A 27,867-nucleotide genomic window follows, 5' to 3' on the forward strand; every position below is an offset into this window, starting at 1 on the left:
GTCACCAAGTTTAATCATTATGGCATCGTGAACTTTTGTTCGCTTCCTGCCACGAATCGCATCGAACAGCATCAATATCAACACCCAGACCACCGTGAAGCTGCAGTTAAAAAGTCGAATGTTTGTGTGCAGTAGCGTATCGAACCCAATCCATATTGCCACCTCTGCAAGACTCAGCAACAGAAGGAAGAACCACTTAACAACACTTGCACCCCGCGCCAGGAAGGTGCAACCCAGCAAGACAAGTAGAACCGCGACATCTCCTAGGAGAAGACCCAGACTATCCAAATCAGAAGCCAAGTGAGCGGGGATGAATAACGTGGAGAGCGCCACGCCTATCGTCACAATCAGTCGTTGAAGTGCGAGGCAGCCCAGAAGGGTACGCCTAAATTTTGTGGAAACGGGTGTAGGTGTATTCATCGCAGTGTCCCTGGCAGGGATGTTGTAGACTGCGGTCCTCGTGTCAAGGATGCCGAAATGACGCTGCGATTTACAGCCAGCATGATAATGCCGGAGTTTCAGTGTGCCAACGCTGGTTTAAGCGGCATAGAAAGCTAAGAATGGATGTGTTTTGGTTTGTTGGGGCTGTGATAAGATAATCCTGCGCTAGGCATTTACGTTCATCTTATGAACCGTTGAATAGCCAGCAATGAGATCAACGTGCTTTAGAGTTTGTCTCTCCTAATTACTACAGTAGTAGCCAAAATGCACGCCATCTTGCTGAAAAGAAACCCCAGAAATCTTAGCTTTCAGCGAGAGTGGCGTGGTGTAGTTCCGGTCATTTTCAAGGAAGTCGATAACCACGTCCCTTCACGGCGCCTAGCTCGGTCGTTTCATATTCGACGACAATCAGGAAATACTAGCCCAAGCGTGAGGGTCGGCGTTGAAGTTCTTGGCCGTGCTCGATCCCCTCTTACTTCGACGCTAGAGAATGCAAAGGATATCCAGCATATTATCGATCAATAAACTACCTGCCGAATCAAAACAAAACCACCCACTCACTCTCTCACTCCACCGGCAGCAACGATGTCCGAACACTACTCTCGATGCATGGGCTGCGGCGTCGACCCGCCTCGATGACTGCACGACGACCCGGAACTCGTCGAAATATACCGCCACCACGTCGTCTGCCTCCGCACCTCGAAGCCTTTTAATACTACCAGTAGCATCCTGCTACTGAGCGCCGTGCTGCAGCTGGAACTCGCGCTGCACCTCCTCGGGCGACTTGCCGTACGTCTCTGGGACGAGCTTGAGCGACAGCGCGTAGAAGATGGCGAGCAGCACCACGAACGGCACGTAGCTGTAGTCGTCGAAGGCATCGGCGATGTACGGGTAGGAGACACCGACGATGAGGTTGCACAGCCAGTTGACGCCGATGCCGATGGACGTGGCGGTGGCGCGCACCGAGTCCGGGAACAGGTCGGCCGTGATGACCCACACGAGCGGGCCAAGCGTGGCGCCGAAGGCGACCACGTACAACGCCATGAACACGACAGACAGCGCCGCCACGTCCACGAGGAAGGCCACGGTCATGAGCACGGCCATGACGAACATGCCAGCGATGCCCCAGAGGATGAGGTTCCGGTTGCCGAAGCGCTTGGCCAGGAAGCCCGTGGAGAAGGCCGGCCAAATGTTGACGAAGTCGATGATGAGCGTGCCGACACGCGGGTCCGAGATGCCGGCGTCCTCGAAGATGGAGTTGGAGTAGTAGAAGACGGCGTTGATGCCCGAGAGCTGTTGCGTGCACGAGAGCAGAACGGCGCAGGCCAACGGCAGGCGGTACTTGGGCGAGAAGAGAGACTCCTCCTGCGCCGAGTTGTTGACGAGCGCTTGCTCCGGGTCGGGCTTGCTGGACGACTCGAGCCACGATAGCGCCAGGTACACGTTCTCCTCGCCGTAAAGCCGAGTGATCACCTGCTTGGCCTCCTCGCGCCGGCCCTTCATGAGCAACCACGCGGGGCTCTCGACGCACATGGACGGCGCCAGCAGCAGGAAGAGCACGGCGAGCACAACCGGGAAGCCCGCCAAGTAGCGCCAGCCGCTGCTCGTGTTGGCGAAGAAGAAGCAGATAGCAGGGAACAGGATGCCGATGGTCACCGAGATCTGCAGACCCATGCCGAGCATGTTGCGCAGGTGCGGTGGCGGTGCCCGAGGCAATGCCCGAGATCATTCGCCCGACAGCGAAGGCCCAGACGTTCGAAACGGGCGTCTGGATGGCGGCGCCCGCGATCATGAAGATGCAGTTGACGAAGAGCAGCTTCCTGCGGCCCCACAGGTCACTGAAGTGGCCGCAGCAGAGCGAGCCGATCATGCCGCCGAAAATCCACGCGTTCACGGCGAACGTCCACTCGAGCTTCGAGTGACCCGGGAACATCAGACAGGTGTCCTCGGCCACGGGACGCGCATTGCAGTCGTCGGTGTTGCTGTACTGCGAGAGGTTCGTCTGGGACGACGACCATCCGCTCTGGAACGGCTGCAACAGCGCCACGAGCAGGCTGGAGTACAGGATCCAGTTGGGCTTGACGTTGCGCTCGGCAGCTTCGTCGTACGGTAGGGGGACGTCGGCGCCCTTGGGCGTCGTGGCCTCGGAGTAGACCGGGTCCGTTAGTGCTTCGGACGGCATACTTGAGCGACTGGTTGGTTCACGACTTGGTTCTTCTGGTTGAGTGGTAACAGCTACCCGTCGAGGGGGAGCTTGTCACGGCTGCGCGTTGGTTTTGGTTGAGCTTTGGATGGCCAAACGGAAAGTGAGGTGAGGGTAATGGAGGCTTGGTTGGCTGTTCATACATATATGCACGCTCGAGGTGCATGGGTCGTGCAGCAGGAAGCAAAGGCGGGCAGGCAGGTCTTACTGCAAGGACGGTGGTCTTGCTTGGGCGGTAACTTCAGCACTAGGGATACCGGCCACTTGATTTATATCGCGATGATGGCAAGGTGTGCATGCACCACATCACTCGCAGGGTCGTTTGTTTTTGCTAGTTTTGCTACATGTATTAGTCGTGACTCGGTCGGTCAATGATCTATATCGATTTGGCACTTCAACTTGGCGTCTGCGGTGGAGTAATCGCTGGTCAGATTTGCATGGAAACGTGTTAAGGTTTTGGATCGGACATGTTAGAGAAACGAATAGCAGAGGAATAGAGCAGCGCAGCACAGCGTGAAGGTGCCGAAGGAAGAGGTATTGGAGGAGGAAGAATGTCTGGGGGTGCTGGTGTATTAGCAGTAAAAAGACGGAGAGAGGACTGGTGGCCCCTGGTGGAGAAGATAATCTGCAACTATTTTAATGTATATATATGTGCGTGAGTGAGTCCCATCTTTTCCTGCAAAGCATCAGCACGTCGGAAATGCTCGACTTTGACAAAACGCATAGGTATCGGATAACAATTTGTGGGGCAACTGCAGTAAATAGGCTAATTGATTTTTTTCTCCAAATAGTACGCTCTGTGAAATAAGAAGATTGCGAAAGCTCGGCAGCATAAAGTTACAAGAAGCAGGTGCCTGTCAATGGCCGCTTCAAGACTGATAACCGTCGAGAACAGTAAATGCGAGCTCATCCTGATGAACTCTCTCATGGGTGCTCGAGCAAGCTGAATGCTCTTGACGAAAATGCTGGGAACAAACCATTATTATGCCCATGGTGCTTTTACTTGAAATTACAAGGGGCATGATGTCGCTCGCCTGCAATGGGAAACAGGATACAATTATGGGACCGTGCAGGACAGATGTTGAAGTATCTTCCGCGATTATTATCGGGCTGACTGATAGGCAACACTGCGGCCGCCTCGGCGTAATCGACGAAGAGATCGGTTCGTCGATCCCTTTGCTTGTTTGTACCTGTCATTCTGCGCTATGAACTCGTGTTCTTCGCATCAATTGGGGGGCATCCAGCACTGCTTCAGAGTTTCAAGACGAAATTGCCGCTGCAGCTTCGCTTCAACGCGAAAGTATCAATTCGCTGGTCGTCGCCAGTGACGGACCTTTTATGTCAGGTGAGACCTGCCAAGTTGAAGTGGTCAAGTGAATGGTCAAGTGAGCTGCTCGGACATCAAAGCGGAAGCAACCTAGCATTAGAGCGATAAATCAAGCGGGCAGGTGTAAGCACCTACACATCGCTTGCTCGCCTTCAACAAGGTGCACCGATTATTATCTGTGCGAATATCATGCAGGAAATACACTTCGATAGTATCCGAGGTTCTGAGTATAAAAAAATGGAGTCGTTTGGGGTCGAGTGACTCCACCGCTAACTCTGGATCTACAATAAAAATGAAATAAAATGCTAGTTGTTTCAGTTTCTACGCGGTTTGAACTGTATTCGGAAATCGAAGTTAAAACTATGGTATATTAACTTGAAAACTTGATACACCTGTTTTATAAGAGCACAACTGAATATTCGAACCAGCGGCTTTTTCTCCTTGGTATTGCATACTCGCGATATCCGTTCGTTATCGAAAATATATTTCTATCCCGTTCGCTATTGTACGAGATCTCAATACTTAATAACCGCTGAGCGAATGATGCAAACAAGATGGATGTTGCTTGTGGCGGTCAAGTGCAACACCATCGGTAACTTACGGTGATTCGAAGTAATCTATTTGCGTGAACGTAGCGTGGGCAGGCGCAGGAAATACGTTTCAGTAGATGGAATATACTCTATGTTACACAACATACTATATTACTTCCTTCATTTCAACGAGCTAAGTACTGCCGGTTCTCAGCCAAAGACTTCCCACAATGTGCACGGCAGTCGCATTCATTCTGTTTCTTGCACTGCGAACCAAAAGGATGTAGATCTGTAAGCGTTTCCATGCAAAGCTAGCCAGCGATTACTCCACCGCAGACGCCAAGTTGAAGTGCCAAATCGATATAGATCATTGACCGACCGAGTCACGACTAATACATGTAGCAAAACTAGCAAAAACAAACGACCCCGCGAGCGATGTGGTGCATGCACACCTTGCCATCATCGCGATATAAATCAAGTGGCCGGTATCCCTAGTGCTGAAGTTACCGCCCAAGCAAGACCACCGTCCTTGCAGTAAGACCTGCCTGCCCGCCTTTGCTTCCTGCTGCACGACCCATGCACCTCGAGCGTGCATATATGTATGAACAGCCAACCAAGCCTCCATTACCCTCACCTCACTTTCCGTTTGGCCATCCAAAGCTCAACCAAAACCAACGCGCAGCCGTGACAAGCTCCCCCTCGACGGGTAGCTGTTATCACTCAACCAGAAGAACCAAGTCGTGAACCAACCAGTCACTCAAGTATGCCGTCCGAAGCACTAACGGACCCGGTCTACTCCGAGGCCACGACGCCCAAGGGCGCCGACGTCCCCCTACCGTACGACGAAGCTGCCGAGCGCAACGTCAAGCCCAACTGGATCCTGTACTCCAGCCTGCTCGTGGCGCTGTTGCAGCCGTTCCAGAGCGGATGGTCGTCGTCCCAGACGAACCTCTCGCAGTACAGCAACACCGACGACTGCAATGCGCGTCCCGTGGCCGAGGACACCTGTCTGATGTTCCCGGGTCACTCGAAGCTCGAGTGGACGTTCGCCGTGAACGCGTGGATTTTCGGCGGCATGATCGGCTCGCTCTGCTGCGGCCACTTCAGTGACCTGTGGGGCCGCAGGAAGCTGCTCTTCGTCAACTGCATCTTCATGATCGCGGGCGCCGCCATCCAGACGCCCGTTTCGAACGTCTGGGCCTTCGCTGTCGGGCGAATGATCTCGGGCATTGCCTCGGGCACCGCCACCGGCACGCTCGGCGCCTACACGAACGAGCTGTCGCCACCGCACCTGCGCAACATGCTCGGCATGGGTCTGCAGATCTCGGTGACCATCGGCATCCTGTTCCCTGCTATCTGCTTCTTCTTCGCCAACACGAGCAGCGGCTGGCGCTACTTGGCGGGCTTCCCGGTTGTGCTCGCCGTGCTCTTCCTGCTGCTGGCGCCGTCCATGTGCGTCGAGAGCCCCGCGTGGTTGCTCATGAAGGGCCGGCGCGAGGAGGCCAAGCAGGTGATCACTCGGCTTTACGGCGAGGAGAACGTGTACCTGGCGCTATCGTGGCTCGAGTCGTCCAGCAAGCCCGACCCGGAGCAAGCGCTCGTCAACAACTCGGCGCAGGAGGAGTCTCTCTTCTCGCCCAAGTACCGCCTGCCGTTGGCCTGCGCCGTTCTGCTCTCGTGCACGCAACAGCTCTCGGGCATCAACGCCGTCTTCTACTACTCCAACTCCATCTTCGAGGACGCCGGCATCTCGGACCCGCGTGTCGGCACGCTCATCATCGACTTCGTCAACATTTGGCCGGCCTTCTCCACGGGCTTCCTGGCCAAGCGCTTCGGCAACCGGAACCTCATCCTCTGGGGCATCGCTGGCATGTTCGTCATGGCCGTGCTCATGACCGTGGCCTTCCTCGTGGACGTGGCGGCGCTGTCTGTCGTGTTCATGGCGTTGTACGTGGTCGCCTTCGGCGCCACGCTTGGCCCGCTCGTGTGGGTCATCACGGCCGACCTGTTCCCGGACTCGGTGCGCGCCACCGCCACGTCCATCGGCATCGGCGTCAACTGGCTGTGCAACCTCATCGTCGGTGTCTCCTACCCGTACATCGCCGATGCCTTCGACGACTACAGCTACGTGCCGTTCGTGGTGCTGCTCGCCATCTTCTACGCGCTGTCGCTCAAGCTCGTCCCAGAGACGTACGGCAAGTCGCCCGAGGAGGTGCAGCGCGAGTTCCAGCTGCAGCACGGCGCTCAGTAGCAGGATGCTACTGGTAGTATTAAAAGGCTTCGAGGTGCGGAGGCAGACGACGTGGTGGCGGTATATTTCGACGAGTTCCGGGTCGTCGTGCAGTCATCGAGGCGGGTCGACGCCGCAGCCCATGCATCGAGAGTAGTGTTCGGACATCGTTGCTGCCGGTGGAGTGAGAGAGTGAGTGGGTGGTTTTGTTTTGATTCGGCAGGTAGTTTATTGATCGATAATATGCTGGATATCCTTTGCATTCTCTAGCGTCGAAGTAAGAGGGGATCGAGCGCGGCCAAGAACTTCAACACCGACCCTCACGCTTGGGCTAGTATTTCCTGATTGTCGTCGAATATGAAACGACTGAGCTAGGCGCCGTGAAGGGACGTGGCTGTCAGATCGACTTCCTTCGACCCGCGCACCTGATGACCACACCGCTCTCGATCGACGCCTATAAGCGCAAGCAGAACGTGCTGGCAGCCAAGGCCCACGCACGGCGAATCAGCGCAACTCCCAACCAGCCTCGCCCCAGATCGAAAGAAGCCTATACTGCGCAGCAACGCCGATACCTGAATGCTTGCGTCGAGAAGCACGCCGACCCTGATGCGAGACTGCTGATGGCACTGCGTGAAGCACGATTCATGCTTAAACTCGACCGGTTCGGGGAGGGAGAGGTGGGATTGAGCTGGGTAGCGTTATGTTTGCGTTGAATCGCCTGCAGTCAATAACCTTTACGCGTTCATATCGAGGTAGCTTAGGTTTCACGTGGACTATCTCCAAAAGACGAAACACTGCAACCACATCAGTCTCTCGCTGGGGTCTGTAGCGATAAACCGAGGTTTGTATGCGCTAGCCAGCGATCAATACGCAAAGTTTTGAAAACACCTTGCTCAGCGCTCACCTCCAACTCGTTTTCCTAGATTTGCGCACCAAATTCGACCGCCTGGGCTTGAAGAGGGCGTACGCCTACGAAAACCAAGGCGCGTCGGCCGTCGTGAGGTTGGTATGGAGCTGGTTTCACGCTTCTGATCTTCGCATAACAGTACTAAACGAATATTGCCCAACTGCTAGATCGGCGTGTTCGTCCGCGTACAAGACGCCCGACTTGCTACGCTTTCACCTCATTGGAGTGAAGATACTCCCTGAGGTGGTACCTCTTCTCTCCAAGGTTCGTCAATGAGTCTTGGACTTGGTGGCAGGGTACTGACGACCAATCTCTTTCAATTCTTCTGTTCTACCGGAGCAGTCTTTCTTTCACTGTCAGCACCTTGAAGACGTTAGTCTCAACGGCACCAACCTGGGCGATGAAGGGCTTGAAGGTACCGAACTTCAGGATACTAGCCGCTTGCTACGTTCAAAACAGTAACGCCCACTTACACGCCGTTCATTCTTCAGCTATAGCGATGGCTCTGGGAAAGTGCCCCAAGCTTCACTTGCTCTCCTTGGCTCGTTGCAATCTCACTGACAACGCGAGGGATCATATCGCCAAAATCATCACCGTAAGCGACGCCATCTTAGCTTCATGCAGTCGATGTCAGCGTCATAACCAGAGCCTCGGATTATGTGGCACGCAGCTTCACGGTGTGATCAAGGACGAATCGGTGTGGAGTTCGAGCTTGCGAGGCGAAGTCGCTCCGAGTGGGGCGTCGATGCCGGAGCTTTTGATCAATCTATCCTGCAATAAGCTCGGTGACGTGACTGCTGAAACGATTTGCGACGCACTTTACAACGACAAATGGTTGCTTGGTAGGTGATATATGTGAGATCAACACTACTTCCATCCTGTATTCACATTCGATACTGATAATCCTTGTACTTAGGTCTCAATCTAGGGGAAAACAAAATCTCACAGCAAGGAGCTGAGATGTTCATCGATACATTCACAAACAACAATAAGACTCTCGCAGTTCTTGGCCTCGCAAACATGAAAGAACCAGGTAAGTACCATCCTCCTCTTGGTCAGCAGTGACAAAGCTTGCTGCTCTCCAGCGAAAACTGACGTACCTTTAAATTTGCAGTGGCAACAAGCACGTTGGATGTATTGGATTCCCTACTTCGCGTCAGAAATCGTTTTCTCCAGCAAGTAGCAACCGAGTCACGAGAGAAGCGCATGGCGCTTGGTAGTTTGCTCCTGGACTGGGGTGTCGATAAAGACACTATCGTCGAGATCTGTTACCTGGAAACGCTCGGAAAAAAAATCGCAAAAGGTACGGGCACTGCAAGGCTATCAATGGAGTCAATGAAATCTGCGTTAGTGTCACCAAGGAAGCGAAGTAGCAGCATACACCCTCGCGTGCTGAACAACAATGTTACCAACCTAAGGGTGCATCGAAATAACAACAATGAAGATGACAACGGCGGCAGAAGCAGCACCAGCAACAACAACAACAATCAAGGCGACAGTGAAAATGGCGACAGCGATGTCGGTGATGATGAAGTAGCTACCTCGGCAGCAGATAGTCACGTCAAAACGGTGGGTCCTGCAAACAATATTCTGAACACCCTCATAGCGTGAGCACCACTGACCGATACGCTCCCGTGTAGATCGAGTATCTCATCGAGAGGTTGAGCGCGCTAGAATCAGAGAAAAGGAAAACGCAAGCGTATGTGAGCAAGCTTGAGGTACGTAGTGTTGATCACGAAACGATTTTGCGCCTTAAAAGTGTCGCTTACGTGGATGTCGCTTCTAGTCCGATAATATACAGCTTCGCGCTGAACTGGACGCACGCGATGCATCAGCTCCATCACCTGGTATCTCGCCTATCGAAGCGCAAATCATCGCACAGCTAGAAACTTCGATCAGCAGCCTCGCGGAGCAAGTAGAAATCATGGAGCATGAAAACTCAACAGCAACCATGACAGAACAATGTAATTCGAAGAGCCCAGCAGCTCAGTAGAGTTCTGTCAAATTTGGCACTGGGAATTGCACGTCAGCTGTAATGAACATTTCGTAGAAACTACACGTTTGTTATAGTTTCGGGGTCTTCTGTTGTTGCCCAGGAGTATTGCACATTGGTTTCTTTTTCTAAACAAATGAAGTTAGAGGGAGGGGTCAGCGAGATCTGTTTGTCCCTCCAACAGGTTCTGATTCGGGTGTGTGCGTGTATGAGGGAGGGAGGGGGGGGGGGGGGGGGGAGTACGCTCATCGTTTTGTCGAGATATAATAGTCGTAGACAAGAGTAACGTCACGGATCAGAATGCCAAAAATCGCTCATAACGAGACCTCTATTTAGCTTTCTCGTGAGTCTTCAGACTGTTGTCTCTTCAGTTTCTGGGGCTATATGTAAACCACCGCCCAATTTCTCCTTCACTGACAAGAGGACTAATACAACCCAGGCTACAAAACTAGGAGGACACCACTAACCGCAATGAATACATCAGCGGCTGCATCCTCCATATTTCGTCGAAAGCTTCTCGGTTGTCTCGCACTTCAACGACTGGTTGTGACGGTGACCGTGGCGATCTCCACATTTTGCAATCCTGTCCTATCGGCTTTCAACTCCTATAGCCCGAACCTGTTCATTGGAGCTGCAGTGTTTTTGCTAGTGCTGCTCGGATGCGCCTTCCTGGCCCGGGAGGCGAAAACTGCGAAGTGGTTCTTTCTCCTATTATTCAGTCTTGCAGAGGCGGTGATGTGGATGGAGCTGGATAAGCTTTTCGGCACCAACGTTAGACTATTCAACTGCTGCTTCACAGTGGTCTGGGCGGTAATAGTGGTGCTGTTTGATGCAGTTCGAGGTATAAAGCAGACAAAAGTTCACGACGCTAGCCTGGTGAACGTTGGTGGACCTACGGCTTCTGGTGGTACGGGTGCAAGCACTGGGCACGTTAAACAGCAAACAATATTTGGCCATGCCCGCCAGTACTTTGCTGGGACTAGCGATTTCTTGGTAATTCATAAGGATGGCCCGGTTGCGTTCATCATCACTGTCACCACGTCAAGTGTGGTCTATGCAGTGTACTTGACTAAGTTTCTATCGGCGACGGACTTTGGGTTGTCTCTTATTTTCCAGTTTGTGCTGGCAAGCTGGTTCACTCTCGACCTGCGCCGACTGGACCGCCATCTTGACCTCAACGAAGCGAGCGAGGGGGTGATTTACGTCTATCTCGATGCGGTGGTCATGGTTGGGTACGCAGTGATGACCCTAATGGTCTTCGCCATCACGGCTACAATTTGCGTGGGCCTAGCGACATCTCACGTTGCAGAAGAGCTCCGTGACTGCGGTATCTGCGATGAGTACATCCCGTGCTTCACCTGCATCTGGAGCTGCTTCGGCAGCCAATGCACGTGGTTGGACTGCGAGCTCTGGTACGACTGTCTTTGCGATCGCTACAGCAGGCGACAGTGGTGTTGCTGCGACTGCTGCCAGGTGCTCCTCGACGAAAGCAAGTGCCTGTGTTTCAGTGAGAAGCACGGCGAGAGCGATTGCTGCGAGTCGTTCTACGAGGGCAGCCGAGTTCACGTGGACCCAAAAGTTCGCCCCACCGTCCCGCAGCGACGGGAACTGGACCAGGTGATGCAGCGCGTGTGAAGCAAGCAGCAATAAAAAAAAAAACTCAAGTTTGTCAAACTTCACCAACTTTTCATGTCATAAAAAACGAAACTCTTGTTGGGGACAAAAAATGTGTATACTGGATAAAGTTCGCCATCGTCAACTTTCCCTCCATCTGATAGGTTGAAACTGCATCCAGTTACCGCCAATCCGCGCGCGCAGAGCAGGAAAGATCCTTTGAAGGGGGAACGCGCACACAACGCAAAGGAAGCAGAGCAGCATGAAGGAGACGGCGCAGATCCCCGTGCCCAGCAAGGACCCGGCGGCCACGGACGAGCAGCAGAAGCCCGCCGCCAAGGCCGCCAACCCGGCGGAGGACGTCCCCGCCGAGGAGGAGCTCGTACGTAGCCTGGAGCTGAAGATCTCCCCCCCTCTTGACCCGCTAATCTGCTCCCTGTTGCGCAGTCGGAGGAGGACCGCAAGCTAAAAGAAGACCTGGAGACGGCCGTGGCGCGCGTGTGCGACCGCCAGGAGGAGCTGGGCGTGAAGCAGCTGGCGCTGGAGCTGCTGCGCCGCGAGATCCGCACGGCCACGTCGTCCATGACGTCCGTGCCCAAGCCGCTCAAGTTCCTGCGGCCCTCGTACGACGCCCTGAAGGCCGCGTACGAGGCGCTGCCCGCCGGGGACACGCAGCAGCTCATGGCCGACGTGCTGGCCGTGCTGGCCATGACCATGGCCAAGGAGGGCAGCCGCGAGAGCCTCCGCTTCAAGCTGCTGGGCCACAGCACGGACCTGGGCTCGTGGGGCCACGAGTTCGTGCGCTCGCTGGCCGGAGAGGTGGGCGAGGAGTACAACGCCCGCATCACGGCCGAGGACGCCGTGGAGCCGGACGTGCGCGACCTGCTGGAGGTCGTGGACGCCATCGTGCCGTTCCACATGCAGCACAACGCGGAGCCCGAGGCCATCGACATCCTCATCGAGGTGCAGCAGCTGGCCAAGCTGCTGCAGAGCCCCGACATCGACGAGAAGAACTACCAGCGCGTGTGCCTCTACCTGCTGGCCTGCGCCGACTTCATGTCGGACGCGGACGACCTCGTGAACCTGCTCAACACGGCCTACGCGCTGTTCCTGCGGCTCGAGCAGTTCCCGGACGCGCTGCGCGTGGCGCTGCGCGTGGGCAACGACGACTTCGTGGCCGAGGTCTTCCAGAAGTGCAAGGACGACGTGGTGCGCAGCCAGATGGGCTACATCCTGGGCCGCCAGCGCTGCTTCTACGAGGACGAGAGCGAGACCTCGGCCAACGAGATCATCGGCAACTCGGACCTGAGCGACAAGTTCCTGTCGCTGGCGCGCGACCTGGACGTCATGGAGGCGAAGACCCCCGAGGACATCTACAAGTCGCACCTGTCGGAGACGGCCAGCGTGGGCCGAGGACGCGACTCGGGCTCGCAGCCGGCGGACTCTGCTCGTGCCAACTTGGCTTCGACCTTTGTGAACGCCCTGGTGAATGCTGGCTACGGCACGGACAAGCTCATGACCCCCGAGGGCAACACGTGGCTGTACAAGAACAAGAAGCACGGCATGATGAGCGCGGCGGCGTCGCTCGGTATGATCATGCTGTGGAACGTGGAGGAGGGCATCACGCAGATTGATAAGTACCTTTACTCTGGTGACGAGTACGTCAAGGCCGGCGCTATCCTGGGTGTGGGTGTCGTTAGTGCTGGTATTCGCAACGATTGCGATCCTGCCCTTGCGCTGCTGTCGGAGCACATCGACTCGGGCAACTGCTCCATCCGCTGCGCTTCCTGCCTGGGCCTGGGTATTGCGTACGCGGGCTCGGCGCGTGAAGATGTGTCGGAGCTGCTTATTCCGGTTGTTTCGCATGCCGACGAGAACGCTGACATCCAGGAAGTGTCCTACGCTGCGTTGGCACTCGGTATGGTGGAGGTGGGCACGTGCGACGACGAGGCTGGCAGCGTGCTGATGCAGCGGCTGATGGAGAGCTCGGATGCTGAGTTGGACTCTTCCTGTGCTCGCTTCCTTGCTCTTGGTCTTGGACTGCTGTATCTCGGGTACGTATCGAGTCAGATACTCGCTGGGGCGAGTGGGGAGTAGGGAGTCTGACACCGAATTGTGTTGTTTTGCACAGCCGCCAGGAGCGTGTGGAAGCCATGCTGGAAGCTGCTAAGACTATCGAGCACAAGATGTCCAAGTACTTGGCCATCACGCTGGAGACGTGCGCGTACGCCGGATCGGGTAACGTGCTGAAGGTGCAGCAGCTCCTGCGCACATGCGCCGAACACATTGAGGACCCTATTGAGGCACAGCACCAGAGCGTCGCTGTACTTGGCATTGCTTTGATCACGATGGGTGAAAACATTGGCAGTGAAATGGCGATGCGGTCGTTTGATCACTTGCTGCAGTACGGTGAAGTGGCCGTGCGTCGCGCTGTGCCTTTGGCGTTTGCTCTGCTCAGCGTGTCGAACCCAGAGTACGCACTGATTGACACACTGTCGCGCCTTACACACGATGTGGATTCGGGAGTCGCTCAAAACGCTATTCTCGCGCTTGGTCTGGTTGCAGCTGGCACGAACAACTCTCGCGTGGCTGGATTGCTTCGTCAGTTGTCGGAGTTCTATAGCCGCGAGGCAAACCACCTCTTCGTTGTTCGTATCGCACAGGGTTTGCTGCACATGGGCAAGGGTCTGATGACCCTGCACCCGTTCCACTCGGACCGGTTGATCATGTCACGCGTGGCGGTGAGCGGTCTGCTGACGATCCTGCACGCTTCGCTAGACATGGAACACACTATCCTGGACACTTCCCACTACATTCTCTACTGCATCGCCACAGCAATGCAGCCCCGTATGCTGATCACGCTGGACGAGGAGCTTAACCCGCTTCCTGTATCCGTCCGAGTCGGCCAGGCGGTACGTCTTTTGTTCTTGCTCTCTACTCGTTGAATACCAAAACTCACGTTTCTTGTGTCCTACTTTGACGCTGCAGGTTGAGATCGTGGGTCAGGCTGGTCGCCCCAAGTCCATCACTGGCTTCCAGACGCACACTACGCCTGTGCTGCTGAATGTGAAGGACCGCGCGGAGCTCGCGACTGAAGAGTACCTCCCGCTGACGAACGTGCTAGAAGGCGTTGTTATCCTCCGAAAGAACCCGGACTACGAGCCGGAGACTTAAGTGGGGGGCGAAGAGGAGCAGGGAGCGGCTGGGCCAAAAGAAAGAGGGCGCTGTTGTTCTGCAGCTCTGTCTCCTCTCACTAGCGATAACCAAGCCAACACACAAAATACTTTTAACGCATATAGCCCCTGCTTGTTGTTGGGATGCCTCACCTGTCCTAACGTTTTGTGATCTGCGTGCTGATACAGCGAAACTCTTTGGTGGTCGAACTTTTCGGGCATTAGTGGGTCGCATTGACTGTTTCGCTGTGGCTCTTCGTCTGCAGCCCACGCTTTCCGCTTTGGCTTAGCCCCGAGAATACGGAATGGAGACGGCGTACCTGTCTGGGCCCTCCTCGGCTATGATGTCCGCTTCAGCCACAACAGGAGTCCCTGCCGTCCCTAGGCGCGCGGAGGGAAATGTAGCGCTTGGACTCTTCAGCAAGATCGCTGCAGCGCGCAAGGAAAACCTCTCGAGCTTCGTACGTTTAACCGCGTGTGCACATGCGCGGGCGCTGCAATTAACTCGTTTAATTTTCCAGACAAAGGCAGCCACGGGAGATCTAGGACCCCCCGGCAGAAGCTTGGAAAAGAGGCCTGGTGCAGCGGGAACTAGCCACTTCCCAGAGCTCAGTGACCCCAGCAGTAAGAGCTATGACAATTTTGCCGTCTGAAGCTTGTAGTTCACTGACCTTGCGGATTACAGTGCATTTAGCGCGCAACCCAGCCCTGAGGACACCAGTGATAAGTGAACGAAAACCACACGCTCGGTCACACTCTCAGAATCTCCGGTGGACGAAGCAAAGCGTGCCTGAAGATCCATTAGGGGCAGTGGGTTCCTCAGCTACTCTAAGCGGCTCCATTTACAACGCCCCAGGAGCCAACCGGGCTGTTTCTGCCGCTTCCCAGCGCTCGATTCCTGTTGGTTTGGCCACCCCAGCTAGTCGAAGGCGGCATCTTCTGCCTCCGCAACAGCAACTTTATCAACAACGGCGTTCCACAGTACGTAAATTGAGCGACGGTCGGGTGAAAGGTGATGGTGGCATTCTCACTCTTTATTCAGTCTAGCACCTCGCGAGAATCACTAAAAGATGAGCAAGAGATTTCTATCAAGGAAACGCCAATACGACCTGCTACGGCTAGTGAAGTAGGTACTTGCTCCTGTTGGGTGAACTTATTGCTGACACAACTACTGCAAGATCTAATACATTTTCGATAAAATCTAGATCCTGGACACACGGTATTCAGCATATCAGGATAATGTTAGGGGCTACGTGAGGTAAGGAGAAATGATTTTTATCCTATCCAAGCAATGCTAATCAAATTCGGTGCACCTTAGGAGGCCGCCTGAAGCTTTGTCGAGTTCGCTGGATTCGTCAGATTCTGTACGTGATGATTCGTAGTTTTAGTGTTGGACAACGAGGCTAAAAACTGCACCAATGACTCCCAGGCCCTGTGGCATCGCCATGGAGAGCTACCGCACACGCTACAAGCAAGTGCGGTGGATGGACGAATGAGTGGTGCAGATAGCCGTCTTCACTCAAATAAGTCTCAAGCAGGTGGAATAGTTTCAGGGGACCCTGGGTCTGGCGAGCATCCCGTCAGTGCACCAAATCAAGAGGTAAGAACTACAAGCAAGACTGAGCAATTGTAAATTCCTCCGTCAGAGCGAGATATCTTATGGCCGCTGACCTGACGAAGGGTAGGTGCACTTTGCAGTGACTGCGGAAATTCCGGGCGTGCCTATTGTTTACAGGAATCAGAAGGTGACTATGACTACGTTCCTGCACTCATTCCAAGTCTACGTGATACTGACATTGCCTTCATTCCCAGACAAAAGCGTCGAACCCAGAGCGACTGAATCTTGACCGGCGCAATCTGCCCGTCATTCCTCTCCTCGAGGGTGAGCAAATTCTGCGATTGCTTAATCTTCAAAACAATGTCATTAGGCGGATCGAAAATTTGTTGGGTCTACCCAATCTTATTTTCCTCGACCTCTACAACAACCGGATAGAGGTACTCACAACCATTTTTCCTAATTGAGCATGAGTGACCCCACAGTAGTTGAGCTAATTCTGATCTTTGTATCCTGTCCAGAAACTGGAGAATTTACATCTGGTACCCAACTTGCGCGTGCTCATGATGGGGAAAAATCGACTGCGGACGATTGAAAACCTGGAATGTCTGAAAAAGCTTGATGTTCTGGACTTGCATAGGTAAACTCTATTTGAACGCGGTGCGGTTACTGCTCAACAAAAGCTCTAACACAGCTTTTTGCGTTCTTGTCTGCTTCAAACAAAGTAATGAAATTGAGCAGATGCAGAATCTGAACGAGCTGAAAGAATTGCGTGTGCTCAACCTGGGCGGAAACATGATATCTACTGTGGAGAACATCGACAGGTTGATGCTACTTACCGAGTTAAATCTTCGTCGAAATCGAATTACACGCGTCGCCTCGATCGGCAAGCTACCATCTTTGTTGCGGCTTTTCCTGTCGAATAACAAGCTGGAGACGTTCGAGTCGATCGAACCGCTCTTTCAGGTGCGCGACTACACTATTTCTCTTTATTCTCGAAGCACGCCAAAGTAACTTACCACTCCGATGTTACTACGTTGTACTTGTAGGTCACCTCAATCAGCGAGCTGCGGTTAGACTCAAACGGAGTTTGCGCGTCGAATCAAATTGAATACCGCGGACGGATGATACGGGGATTTCCGTTGCTAAAACATTTGGATCTGAAGCCGTTGAGTGATGCAGACCGAAGAGAGGCACTGCTACATGTCAACTCGCCAAGCAAGGGTGATGATGACGCTGAAACAGCGGCGCGAGCACATGCTATTATGTGCGTAAAGTCTGCTTGGGAACGGCGCACGGAAGTTGCACACTCCCCGACAAATGCTAAAGAGTCTCGAGAGTTGGCATTGCTTTCGTCGTGGGGGCTTCCTGGAAAAGAAGAGGTGGTGTCACATGTAGGCTACGAGGAGCGCGACGTGTCACCTACGAGCAGGGAAGAGTTGACGGTTTGCAACAACAACAACGGCTTCTCCGAGGTGGAGGTGTACGGGGATTATCGTGTCCTGGTCATTTACGGCAATGCCCTTGAAGTGATCGAGCTGACTAAAGCACACAGTCTAGTCAATGCTGTATCTTTCCGCTACATCGGGATGAGCAAGATTATGTCTGCTGTCGCAAGTGCTACGAGCTCCAATCTGAAGTTGTTCTCGCGGCTGAGGAGGATGATTTTCGCGCACAACGACCTGCAGTCATTTGATGAGCTACTCTGGCTGAGCGGCATGGGCTCGAAAGCCGAAGAGGTTTGTTCACGTGCGAGTCAAAACCATGCGAATCCTCGATTCACTTGATATTTTTTTCTTGCGTGCAGGTATTTATTTCCAACAACCCCGTGTGTACCAAGACGCTTCTCAAACGCTACATCGGTGCCCGAATCAGCGTACGTCATGCAGCTGAGAGTATTGATCTCTTGCACGAATTAATTAGTTCAAACCAATTCTCGATGCGGTAGAACACGTTGAGACTCAACGGTGAAGAGATCACTCCGAACGACCGGCATATGGGCAAGCAGCTCTTCCCAAAGCCCATCGTCCCTCGCACGCGGTCTGTCGTCGATCCTTCCGAATTGAGCTCCTTACTGCCGTCCAAGGCGCGAGTCAAGGAAGTCAAGGAAATGAAGCCCTCCCGGTGTGCATCAGCACTGCACGGCAACCCCGTTTCCTCCGCAGCCACCGACATCTTCGACACCGCCTCCGACATCGACAAGAAGACTGCCGTGAGTGCACCCTCGTCCGCCCTACAACCTGCTCACCCTCTCACTCCTCTATTCTCCATCCCCATCAGGCTCTGGACCAGGCGTGGAAGGGCATGCTCCTGTCCATTGTCAAGGTCCGTCCCACCAGCCAACTGGAACTCGCTGCTCTGTTGGTCCTAACACCTCGTGCTACTGACCAGGAAACGCTGCAAGACATCGAGCGCCGGGACAGCTTCATGTCCGGCTGCCTCGACAACCTCTAGCCGCACTATCAGCTACGGCCAGCGCTACGAGCTCCACCACCACCCTCCTCCACCAGTTTTGACGCCACTAAAGACCCAAATTGACACGCAAAAACCGCTGGCAAGTCTATTCCTCCATCTGCTGCGCCTCCTTCTCGGCCTTCTCGGCCTTCGTGGCCTTCTTGGCCTTCTTCTTGTCGTCCTCGTCCACGTCCATCTCGCCGCGCGCCTCCTTCTCCAGCTGGCGCATGCGCATCCGCCGCAGCACCTTGGCCGAGACCTTCTTGACCGTCTCCTTGCCCTTCTGCGCGCTGGCCTTGCGCTCGCGCTTCTTCTGCAGCTTCTCCTTGCGCAGCCGCTCCTTCTCCACCTCCAGCTCGTACTGCGCCTTGATCTTGTTGCGGTTGTTCTTCCTCGACATGGCTCCTGATCTACTGCTGCTGCTACAGTGGACGCACTACCGAGTCAACTAGCAGAGTGTGTCGCTTCGCCCGAGACCACCGATCGTCGAGCGTAGCAATTTTGACCAATAGCAGGTTTTATTGTTGACTTTCCTCGAATCACCGGCCGCGTATCCACTAGACTCAGATTTTGTGAGTGGATCCACCACTGTCCGCTTGGCGTGTCATTTTGTGCGGTGGGGATGGCCAAGGGCCGACGCCAGAACGCCCAGGCGGCGCGCTCGCTCTACAACCTGCTGCCCGCGAGTCTGCGGTACGCAGCACTAAGCTTACTCATTTTGCAACAGTTTGCAACGCTTTCCGTCCCTTTTTGAGGCCGATAGGACGAGTGGACTGACTGGTGGACGCGCAGGCGGACGCTGGCCGGAGTATCACTCGGCATCACCATCGGAGTCGCAGGCACGCTCGTGCTGCTGGGCATCGAGGAGCAAGACCTCAAGACAAGTGGGAGCAGCGGTAGTCGCGTGCCGATCCCAATTGACCGCAAGCCGCTGGAGCCCAAGACGCTGCCCAAGCATGCAGCGCTGCGATACGGAATGCCGTCGGACGCCAACGTGCACGTGCGCTCGGGATACGTCGTCGCCTATGACTACCGGTGCGACGTGGGTTGTCTAGGGTCTACGGCGATACTGTTGGCGGTTGTTGATTTGAAGTTGTCTGTGTATGTATTTGTGCCGTGACAGCACGCGCAACGCGTCGTGGGTGATGGAGTACCTGACGAAAGGCTCGCTGCGCGTGGAGCAAGAGACGGACCGAGCGAACTCAAAGTTCGCAGTGGATAAGGACATTCCTGAGCAGTTCAGGGTGCACCCAAACCGATACCTCAAGAGCGGCTACGACAAGGGCCACCTCGCTCCAGCTCGTACGTAGACGCTATCGTGCTGTGAAATCGAGTGATGCTGACGCGGCTTGGTTGCAATTTGGCAATATGCAGGGGACATGAGTCACTCGCAGGAAGCCATGGACGAGAGCTTCCTGATGACTAACATGTCGCCACAAGTTGGAGTTGGTTTCAACCGAGGCTACTGGGCGCGCCTTGAGGGCTTCATGCGCCACTTGGCTGGCCAGTACAACGCCATCTACGTCATCACTGGGCCGCTGTTCCTACCCAAAGTAAGCAACTAGCTAGCGTCTCCATAGTATTCTCCTGCTAATGTGCTACTGTCGCAGAAAAACAAGCGGACTGGGGAGTACGAGGTGTCCTATCCTGTGCTAGGCACGCCACCGGATGCCATTGCTGTCCCAACGCACTTTTTCAAAGCAGTGTTAGGCGAAAAGCGTGGTGGGGACGGTTTTGCCACGGCAGGCTTCATTTTGCCGAACAAGGCCATCCCCGAGAACAAGGACCTCCGCGACTTTCAGGCACCGCTAGACGTGATAGAAAAACAGGCGGGACTGATCTTCTTCGATAGGGTAAGCTTAGCTGGTTGTTTCTTTCTCATGAAATTAACTAACGCAATCGATGCACAGCTTGATGGCTTCAAAAAGGTAGACCTGTGCCGCGAAAACAAATGCTCACTGGCTGCTGCCTACCATCGAGCCTCGTCGACCGAATCTCACTAATTGAAAGCGAAGATATACATACATTACTCAGCCTAACAAGACGGGTAAAAATGCACATCTTCAACACTTGTGAATGCCATCTTGCAAGTTGACATGTAGCCATAGAAGGTGGAACCTCGGGCCCCATAGACATACCGGGTACCCAAACCAGTAATGTCTTGGCCATAGCACATGAGCTTACCACTACCCTGTCTTTTGATTCTTGGGGGGTCTCTCCGTCTTGGGGCGATACACAAGTTTATTTCCCTATAAACAACAACAACAACAACAACAACAACAAGACGCATTAGTTCAAACAAATGAGTAAAAACATGCTTTGGGGTGCTTAAGTAACAAAGGACGCACATGGAGCATGATCGTCGGAGTCTTCATTGCGTTGTCAACTCCTGCTTTCTCGCGAAACGTAACGAAACCGAAACCTTTGCTCTCGTCTGTGTTTTTATCCCGCACCACAATCGTACTCTCCACATCACCGAACTGTTCAAACGTTTCGCGAAGAGTATTCGCAGTTGTTTTTGATTTTGAGATGTTACCAACAAACAGTGAGCGAGCCAAGTCATCGCTCGTTCTGTGCTTCTTTTGTGTGGAAGCGATAACGAGTACGATATCGTTACCCTAACAAAAAGACCATTTTCACACGTTAGGATAGCAAAGCGCGAACACAATATAACAGGACGTACGTCGATCTTTATCGTCGGAGCCTTCAAAGCACTGTCAGCTCCAGTCTTCTCGCGAAATTTAACATAGCCGCAGCCTTTGCTCTCGTTCGTTTCGCGATTCCACTTCACATAAGCACTCTCAACGTCCCCGAACTTTCCGAACTCCTTGCGAAGAGTATCCCTCGTTGTCTTCTTCGAGAGGGAAGCCACATACAATGTCCGATCAGGAGCTTCGCTGGGAACTATCCTCTTACTTTCAGCAGCGAGAGCGTACACAATAGTATTGCCCTAATAACGAAGTCATAGTAAAAACGTCAGCGATCCAAAACCCTGAGCAAAACGACAGCACAGGACGCACATCCAGCTTGATCGTCGGGGTCTTCAACGCATTGTTGGCTCCTTCCTCCTCACGAAACGTGACAAAACCAAAGCATTTGCTGTCGCCTGTACCTTTATCCCGTACCACATGTGCATTCTCCACTGCACCGAACTTCTCGAACGCTTTGCGAAGTGCATCCCTTGTTGTCTTTTTCGCGAGCAACCGGATAATAAGTTTTCGATCGTCGTCTCCGCTTTTGCTGGCTTGTGGTACTTCTCGGAGCTGCTGCGGTGCCGCAGTCTGCAGAGGCAAAACAGCAGTTGGTGGCTGGTAGTTCTTAGCGCTGTCCCGGATGGTTGCTAATCTGCACGACACTTCGCGGTCCTGCACAACGACGTTTAGGTGGCGATTAAACCCAGAATCAACAACGGCAGTCACTCACATCAACTTTGATGGGCCTCTTCAATTTCTGGACGGCCCGCTGAGCCGCCTTCTCGTCGATAAATGTAACATATCCGACGCCTTGAGACTTGCCCGATGACTCATCACAGATAATGGCGGCATCTTCTATCTTGCCGAATGTCCCAAACCGCAGCTTCAACTTGTCAGTCTTCGTCTCCAACGCTAACCCATGAACGACCACCTTCCTAAGTGAAAGAGCATATTCTCCAGCGACCTTCAGATCTGCGAACAGGTGATCATATTTCGCAGCACTTCAGAGAGAGAGAGAGAGAGAGAGAGGGAGAGAGAGAGAGAGCAACAAAATATGTTAGGATCCAGTTCATCAAAGTCATAGGAATAACGAGCACCAACGTACGCGTTCGCCATTGTCTCCACCAGCTGCTCCCTCGAGAGAGGCTCCAAGATACGGCGCAACTCCTCGACGCGATCGTCCATCGTGTTCCGTTGCACCTTCTCAATCCTTGCCTTCTTCTTCGGAGGTCCCTCATCCACCGGTGCGAGCACCTTCACCGGCTTTCTTTTCTCAATAAACTTCTTTTTCGGTTGATCCTCCTGCTCCTCGTCACTATCCTCACTGTCCGAGCTGTCCGAGCTGTCCGAGCCGTCCTGCGAGCTCTGTAGCACTGATGTAGCCATCTGTGTCTCTTCTCCGTCACTATCAGAGCTCTCCATGCTTTCTTCTTGCTTCTGCACCACCAGAGTAGCTCCCTCCTCCTCCTCCTCTTCCTCGTCCTCGTCTTCCTGTTCACTATCACAGCTGTCGGAGCTCTGCTGCTTGCTTTGCACCGCTGGCACGGCATCCTCTTCGCTGTCGGAGCTGCTGCTCATCTTCTCCACCTTCTCCACTTCCTTCTCCTCCTCCTCTTCTTCTGCTTCTGATTGGCTCTCCAGCTCCACCTCCTCTGCTTCGTCTTCACTCCCCTCCTCGCTCTCTTCTTCCTCTTCGCTTTCCTTCTGCTGCTGCGGCTCCTCCTCGGACTCGGACGATGCTGCTGCATCATGCCGGACGTCCAACTGCATCTGCTCCGCCTCGGACGAGGAGCTGGAGTCCTCCTCGTCCTCCGTCCCCGCGTCGCGCTCCTCCAGCTTGCGCTTCATGCTGCTGGTCGGTGTAAATGCGGTTGCGAGCCCATGACGACCTCGTGATTGGTCGAAAAAGTATCCGCCACATTTACAGCGAATCAGAGTTCGTGAAACTATTGCGACGGCCGTTACACGGACTCAATATTGAAGTGTCGGGGCGTCCACCTGCTCGATTGCTCACGCGCATGAGCCTCAACGAGCACGACGCGGCCCTGTCCGGGCTCATGGGCGTGGAGGAGACGCCCCCACCCGCGCCGCTGGTCAAGGCGCTGGGCCCGCAGCAGGCCGAGGTCGTGGTGAAGCGCAACCAGTCTAAGTACGACTTCGTCAAGGTGCGCGTGTGGGTGGAGGACCACGTCTACGTGCTGTCGCGCTACCTGCTGTGCCGCGCGCTGGTGAGCGCCAAGGTGAGTCCGAAATAGCGAATTCGGGGTGGCTGCTCTGCTTATTGAGGGTGTGAACCTGTTGGCAGATCAATTCCAGGGACGCGGTGCAGATTTCGCTGGACTTGAAGCGGGTGAGGCGGTCGAGTAGGGAGAGGATAATGGGAGGGTGACTGACTATTGCGGTCACTTTTGTGGCTGGTGGCAGACGCTGGTGGACTTGAATTTGACGGATATCGTGCAGGTGGGGGAGATGTTGGTGGCCGTGGAGGCAGTCGGTTTAGTTGCTGACTGAGAGGAACTCTCGTGTTGCAGGAGCAATTCGAGGACTTTCTGTACAAGACGATGCTGGTGTTTGGCTATGGTGAGCCGCAAATTTCGTGCTACAGGATGATGTCGAGGTAGGCGGTCATTTTTACGGTGATTGGGAGGTGCTATTGTACTGATGATTTGTACTGAAGCTTCCATCGCAACCGAGTCCCGCTGCTCATTATGCTGGCAGGAACCGCCTGCATCGGCAAGTCCACTCTGGCAACTAAGGTGTGGTGTGTATTGCAGCATGTTGACTGCAACTGCGGCGGTTATTGTAACGCTTCGCGTGTTTTGCAGTTGGCGGACCGTCTAAACCTCTCGAGTGTTCTGCAAACCGACCTCATCTTTGAGCTCATGTGCAATTTCTCGGGGTACGTACAAGGCCGTTGCATGAATCAATCTACGATGGTGTTAACGTATGCGTCATATTCGCAGCCAAGAAAAGACTTCCTACATCACGACGAGTTTTCCGTCGACGAAAGATCTTATCGACGAGTACGAGAAGGAGTGCGAAGTTGTGCGCAAGGGCGTGAAGTCCGACATCGATAAGTGCCTCAAGGATGGCAAGTCACTTATCATCGAAGGTTTCCACATCGATCCCCGTCTATACCAGAAGACTATTGGCGCTCCTGAAAAGGGTAGCAACGCCAGTTGCTCGGGTATTGTGGTGCCATTCTTGCTGACTCTCGATGAAGCCGACCACCGCAACTTCATGACAAACTCGCCGGATCCTCGATACCGTGGTGATCAAAACGCGGTGGGCTTCCGCAACTTGCACGACGTGCAGAACTACTTGGTTGCGCACAGCCAAGAGGAAGGCATGCTTCCGTTCACCGAGATCCGTATTAACCTGCATTCGTTCCACGCCACGCTTGACCATCTTCATGATGTAGTGCTCAAGCGCATCGAGGAGGTATTTGTGCGTAGCAAAGCAACTTAAAAGGAAGTAAATAGCTGAGTTTGCAGCTTGTCAGTCTGTTCATTGTCCATTAAAACTTATTAACTGGTGCTGCGGCGTGTCAAGGCCAAGTAAGCATCGCGGCCTCATGTTCCACCATCGCTGACAGGATAAGCTGGGGATCCCAACCTGGGGGCATCTGCTGTTGTCTTCACATTTAGACTGATGGCTGGAATCCATCCACGAGCCCACATAGAACCCCGTCGTTCGTAATTCCCGCCACGAATCCTTCGTATGGGCCATAATAGACGCACGTCCACAATGTACTTGGTATCGCATGTAAGCCGCGGGGTCGAGAAACAAAATGTACCAACGCAAAATCCTTCATCATAGCAGCTTTAAGCGGTCGATACACCTCAGCGCAGTTACTGCGAAGTTGCTTGAACATTTCGAGTGTATCTTTTGTGAACTTCACTTGAGGCTCTGTCAGCTTATCGCAGTAGTCGCACGAAGATCCCTCGATCCCATGCCAGTGATGATCCAAGTAATCCAACAGTGCACGTCCCCGCTTCTTTTTGTACTCGTGAAAGAAGCGCGATCCACTATTACGGCAAATTTGGTTCATAGCTTGTTTCACGTCCTTCTCAGTGCAGGAGCACAGGTTGAGCTTATCCTTCGTTACGAGAGGACAAACGACCGGAACAAATGTAGAGCGCTGGTAACGACTACATCGCTGTACAATCGATGCAGTAAACCTTTTCGTCAGGATCAGCGCCTTCAGCAGAGCACGAGCGCCACCAGGAATTTGCAGTATTGGCAAGTTTGTCTTCACCGTGTACGGCGCGTTGTCAATACACTTGTCATCCGAATGGGAATGAAGGCGAGACTTCGCATCCAGTCGCAACCGCATTGCCGACCCAGGTGCGTCTTGTTCTCCACGCAAAACGAGTCAATTGCCTTCAGTGATATAACGTTGATGAATTCGTCCGAGAATGCGCCAGGGTACATCTCACACATGGTGTACGCGTCATGTGAGGGCAAATAGTCCCAGATTGGAGCAGACCCGAGCTCCAAAATCAAACAAAAGCGCTCCGCAGGCGAATCCGTTGGCGGAGGTACCGTAGATTGGCTGCGTGACGTTTTCAGCTTCTTCTTGCTACTTCGTTCCTTCGTAGCTCGCATGGGGACTGCGCGCTTCATAACTTCTTGTTGGTATGTTTTAGCTGTCTAGGCGCGAAGGCTTTTGATGTTGGCCGTATGCTGGCTTCTCACTCGTGCAGTCAGTCCCAATCGAACTAACCTATTATATGCAAAATGGTTCTCGAAAAATCTGAAATCCTCAACCGTTAAAGGTCACCTTCCTTCATTCACATTTGCCTTTCACTCGGATGTGCATTACTTGTTGAGAAACTTGCAGGTGGGAATGATCAAGCGCCGCTCGTCGACCAGGCTTTCCAAGCAGAAAAAGAAGCTGAAGCAACCGGGTAACCAACGCAATACTGCTGCTCAGCTTTGTTTCATCATGGAGTTGGATGCTTCCTCTGTCTCCGACTATCTGTCTACTGCTGACATTTCAGCTCTCTTTGAAGCTTGTCCCGGTGTATTCTCCCAGGGATTCGTGGATATATTGACGCTAGAAGGTGTTAACTGGTTTGCTACGGAGAATAAGACGCATGTTGGGCGTCGATGTGCTTGTGACTGGATGCGACGCCTTGACGGCTTTTTATATGACACGAAGTGTGGTGAAAAGCCTTTCAACGTGAATATGTCCATGCCGATTTTTCAGACACCTAGAGGGACTCGTGCTCTGTTTAACGCGCTGGGACTCGCGGAGAGATTATTGAAACCATTTCGTGTGGAAGACGGTCGCGGTCAGGCTATGTTCGCTCCGGTCGTGTGCTTGCTCACAGAGGGAGATAAAAGCCTCTTCACCAAACTAGATGTCAAGAAGGCGATGAATCTCGTTTGCGACGGAGCTGGCACCAGATTTTTCGAAAAGTTCAACTCGAAAAGCACGAAACGAAGATACTCGAGGGCCGACTTCATCGACGATCACTGGGGCGACATCGAAGGCTCGTCGTGCCGTCAGTGCGATAAACTTCCAAGCTACCGAGCTGAGCCAAACAGAGGTCATTCCAGAATCAAGTGGAAGGACAACAACATCGAGAGCATCCGCGCCAATTGCAGAGCAGTGTACCAGTCGCTGAAAGCTGCCATGGAGAAAGAGCTCCAATTTGTGCGGTATATCCCGAAGCCACACAAATCTGGAAGCGGGGTGAAATGTAATGGATTGGTGGCGGGGGTATCGACTAGCGGGGTCTTCTGTGGGATGTATGTCGTGAACGGGTACTGGCCCTACAATCGTCGAGGACGCCAATCCAAGCAATAACGCTGGTAGCGGGGGTCGTTGAGAAGACGAAGCCAGAACGTATCGTTGCACTTCGTAGGCTTCGAGAGCTCACAATACAACGTAAGTGCATGGACATGTATTGATTTTATCACAACAATGGACTCTTCGTGCTTCATGTTCACCATCTATCATAGGATATTCTAGGACACCGCGGTTCTTATGGATGCTCTACATCTGACCAAGAAGCTGCTGGAAACAGTCTCGTGGGCCAACCGATTCGCCCTATTATCCCGTGGTCTGCCCACTTCTAGCTGGAGGAGATCAAAACTTGCAGACTAAGGCAGCCGTCACGCGAGTGATGAACGCCGTCTTCCCAGGATCGGGCTCGCATTTCTACTACACGGTCACTAAACCTATGGGATCCACCCGGTCGCCGGATTTCCTGTACGAGCACTGGGATGGAATCACTAGAATGTCGTGTCAGTACTGTGGTAATCTCGTTGAGGCACAGAAGTAAACGGTCGATGAAAGCAATTGAGAGCATTCGTGCAAATTGCAAGAAGTTGTACAGACCGGTGAAGGCGCAAATGCAACAGAGCCAGCGATTCGTACGCTGTGTTCGCAGACCTCGTGCCAAGTGTTCGCTCCATACAAAAGACTTGTAGCAGGAATAATGGGTGACTGGTGTTCTTTGAGGGCTCTATCAAAAAAAACATTTGGTTTTGGTAAATATGAAAGACAATTTGTGATTAGGTCATACTTTGTCATGCTTTCTTCATTTTTTCATTGAAACGCAGATAATTAAGAAGAAGCGAGCCTCGATGACAGGAAACAGCAAGAAGAAGCTGAAGACATTGTCCAGTATACCCAGAGTGAACTTCTCTGCGGATTCCCCTAAAAGTGATCGCTTTGGATTGATATTGGAGCTAGATTTTGCTTCAATCTGGAACTATTTGAACGATGCCGACGTG

At 53.5% G+C, this 27,867-nt stretch overlaps 9 protein-coding genes across 9 annotated transcripts; 6 read left to right on the plus strand and 3 right to left on the minus strand.

Moving 5' to 3' along the window:
- Positions 1–1,173: 1,173 nt before the first annotated feature.
- Positions 1,174–2,623, minus strand: IUM83_00209 (Solute carrier family 2; the record flags this gene model as incomplete). Its single annotated transcript, XM_067923964.1, has 2 exons — positions 1,174–2,103; positions 2,180–2,623. The coding sequence occupies 2 exons, from the start codon at positions 2,621–2,623 to the stop codon at positions 1,174–1,176; spliced, it is 1,374 nt and encodes a 457-aa protein (XP_067788827.1).
- A 3,178-nt stretch (positions 2,624–5,801) lies between these two features.
- Positions 5,802–7,076, plus strand: IUM83_00210 (Solute carrier family 2; the record flags this gene model as incomplete). Its single annotated transcript, XM_067923965.1, has 3 exons — positions 5,802–6,713; positions 6,828–6,923; positions 7,002–7,076. 3 exons carry the CDS (start codon positions 5,802–5,804, stop codon positions 7,074–7,076), a joined length of 1,083 nt encoding a protein of 360 aa, XP_067789385.1.
- Positions 7,077–7,159: 83 nt separating this feature from the next.
- Positions 7,160–9,631, plus strand: IUM83_00211 (LRR-containing protein; the record flags this gene model as incomplete). The annotated part of the gene is made up of 12 exons (XM_067923966.1): positions 7,160–7,408; positions 7,488–7,572; positions 7,655–7,733; positions 7,806–7,902; positions 7,981–8,053; positions 8,130–8,233; positions 8,309–8,480; positions 8,555–8,671; positions 8,753–8,941; positions 9,083–9,207; positions 9,279–9,356; positions 9,425–9,631. 12 exons carry the CDS (start codon positions 7,160–7,162, stop codon positions 9,629–9,631), a joined length of 1,575 nt encoding a protein of 524 aa, XP_067789384.1.
- A 1,876-nt stretch (positions 9,632–11,507) lies between these two features.
- IUM83_00212 (26S proteasome non-ATPase regulatory subunit 2) lies at positions 11,508–14,419 on the plus strand (the record flags this gene model as incomplete). The annotated part of the gene is made up of 4 exons (XM_067923967.1): positions 11,508–11,627; positions 11,693–13,299; positions 13,377–14,157; positions 14,234–14,419. The coding sequence occupies 4 exons, from the start codon at positions 11,508–11,510 to the stop codon at positions 14,417–14,419; spliced, it is 2,694 nt and encodes an 897-aa protein (XP_067789383.1).
- Positions 14,420–14,723: 304 nt separating this feature from the next.
- On the plus strand, positions 14,724–18,427 carry IUM83_00213 (Outer Dynein Arm Light Chain 1; the record flags this gene model as incomplete). The annotated part of the gene is made up of 16 exons (XM_067923968.1): positions 14,724–14,879; positions 14,940–15,042; positions 15,104–15,399; positions 15,461–15,544; positions 15,624–15,676; positions 15,737–15,782; positions 15,848–16,018; positions 16,104–16,163; positions 16,231–16,413; positions 16,495–16,613; positions 16,699–16,939; positions 17,023–17,712; positions 17,781–17,849; positions 17,922–18,185; positions 18,254–18,298; positions 18,365–18,427. 16 exons carry the CDS (start codon positions 14,724–14,726, stop codon positions 18,425–18,427), a joined length of 2,643 nt encoding a protein of 880 aa, XP_067789382.1.
- A 106-nt stretch (positions 18,428–18,533) lies between these two features.
- Positions 18,534–18,827, minus strand: IUM83_00214 (Microtubule-associated protein EB1; the record flags this gene model as incomplete). The annotated part of the gene is made up of 1 exon (XM_067923969.1): positions 18,534–18,827. One exon carries the CDS (start codon positions 18,825–18,827, stop codon positions 18,534–18,536), a length of 294 nt encoding a protein of 97 aa, XP_067789389.1.
- A 222-nt stretch (positions 18,828–19,049) lies between these two features.
- Positions 19,050–20,430, plus strand: IUM83_00215 (putative Mitochondrial nuclease; the record flags this gene model as incomplete). The annotated part of the gene is made up of 6 exons (XM_067923970.1): positions 19,050–19,120; positions 19,220–19,462; positions 19,551–19,729; positions 19,802–19,980; positions 20,038–20,280; positions 20,338–20,430. 6 exons carry the CDS (start codon positions 19,050–19,052, stop codon positions 20,428–20,430), a joined length of 1,008 nt encoding a protein of 335 aa, XP_067789388.1.
- A 183-nt stretch (positions 20,431–20,613) lies between these two features.
- IUM83_00216 (UBP1-associated protein 2C) lies at positions 20,614–22,968 on the minus strand (the record flags this gene model as incomplete). Its single annotated transcript, XM_067923971.1, has 6 exons — positions 20,614–20,676; positions 20,776–21,045; positions 21,111–21,377; positions 21,448–21,792; positions 21,851–22,121; positions 22,226–22,968. 6 exons carry the CDS (start codon positions 22,966–22,968, stop codon positions 20,614–20,616), a joined length of 1,959 nt encoding a protein of 652 aa, XP_067789387.1.
- A 170-nt stretch (positions 22,969–23,138) lies between these two features.
- On the plus strand, positions 23,139–24,588 carry IUM83_00217 (atp gtp nucleotidebinding protein; the record flags this gene model as incomplete). The annotated part of the gene is made up of 7 exons (XM_067923972.1): positions 23,139–23,360; positions 23,426–23,470; positions 23,545–23,580; positions 23,652–23,737; positions 23,798–23,876; positions 23,946–24,019; positions 24,084–24,588. 7 exons carry the CDS (start codon positions 23,139–23,141, stop codon positions 24,586–24,588), a joined length of 1,047 nt encoding a protein of 348 aa, XP_067789386.1.
- Positions 24,589–27,867: the final 3,279 nt, after the last annotated feature.

This window comes from Phytophthora cinnamomi (genome assembly GCF_018691715.1).
Source record: "Phytophthora cinnamomi strain GKB4 chromosome Unknown Contig53, whole genome shotgun sequence".
NCBI classification, from domain to species: domain Eukaryota; phylum Oomycota; class Peronosporomycetes; order Peronosporales; family Peronosporaceae; genus Phytophthora; species Phytophthora cinnamomi.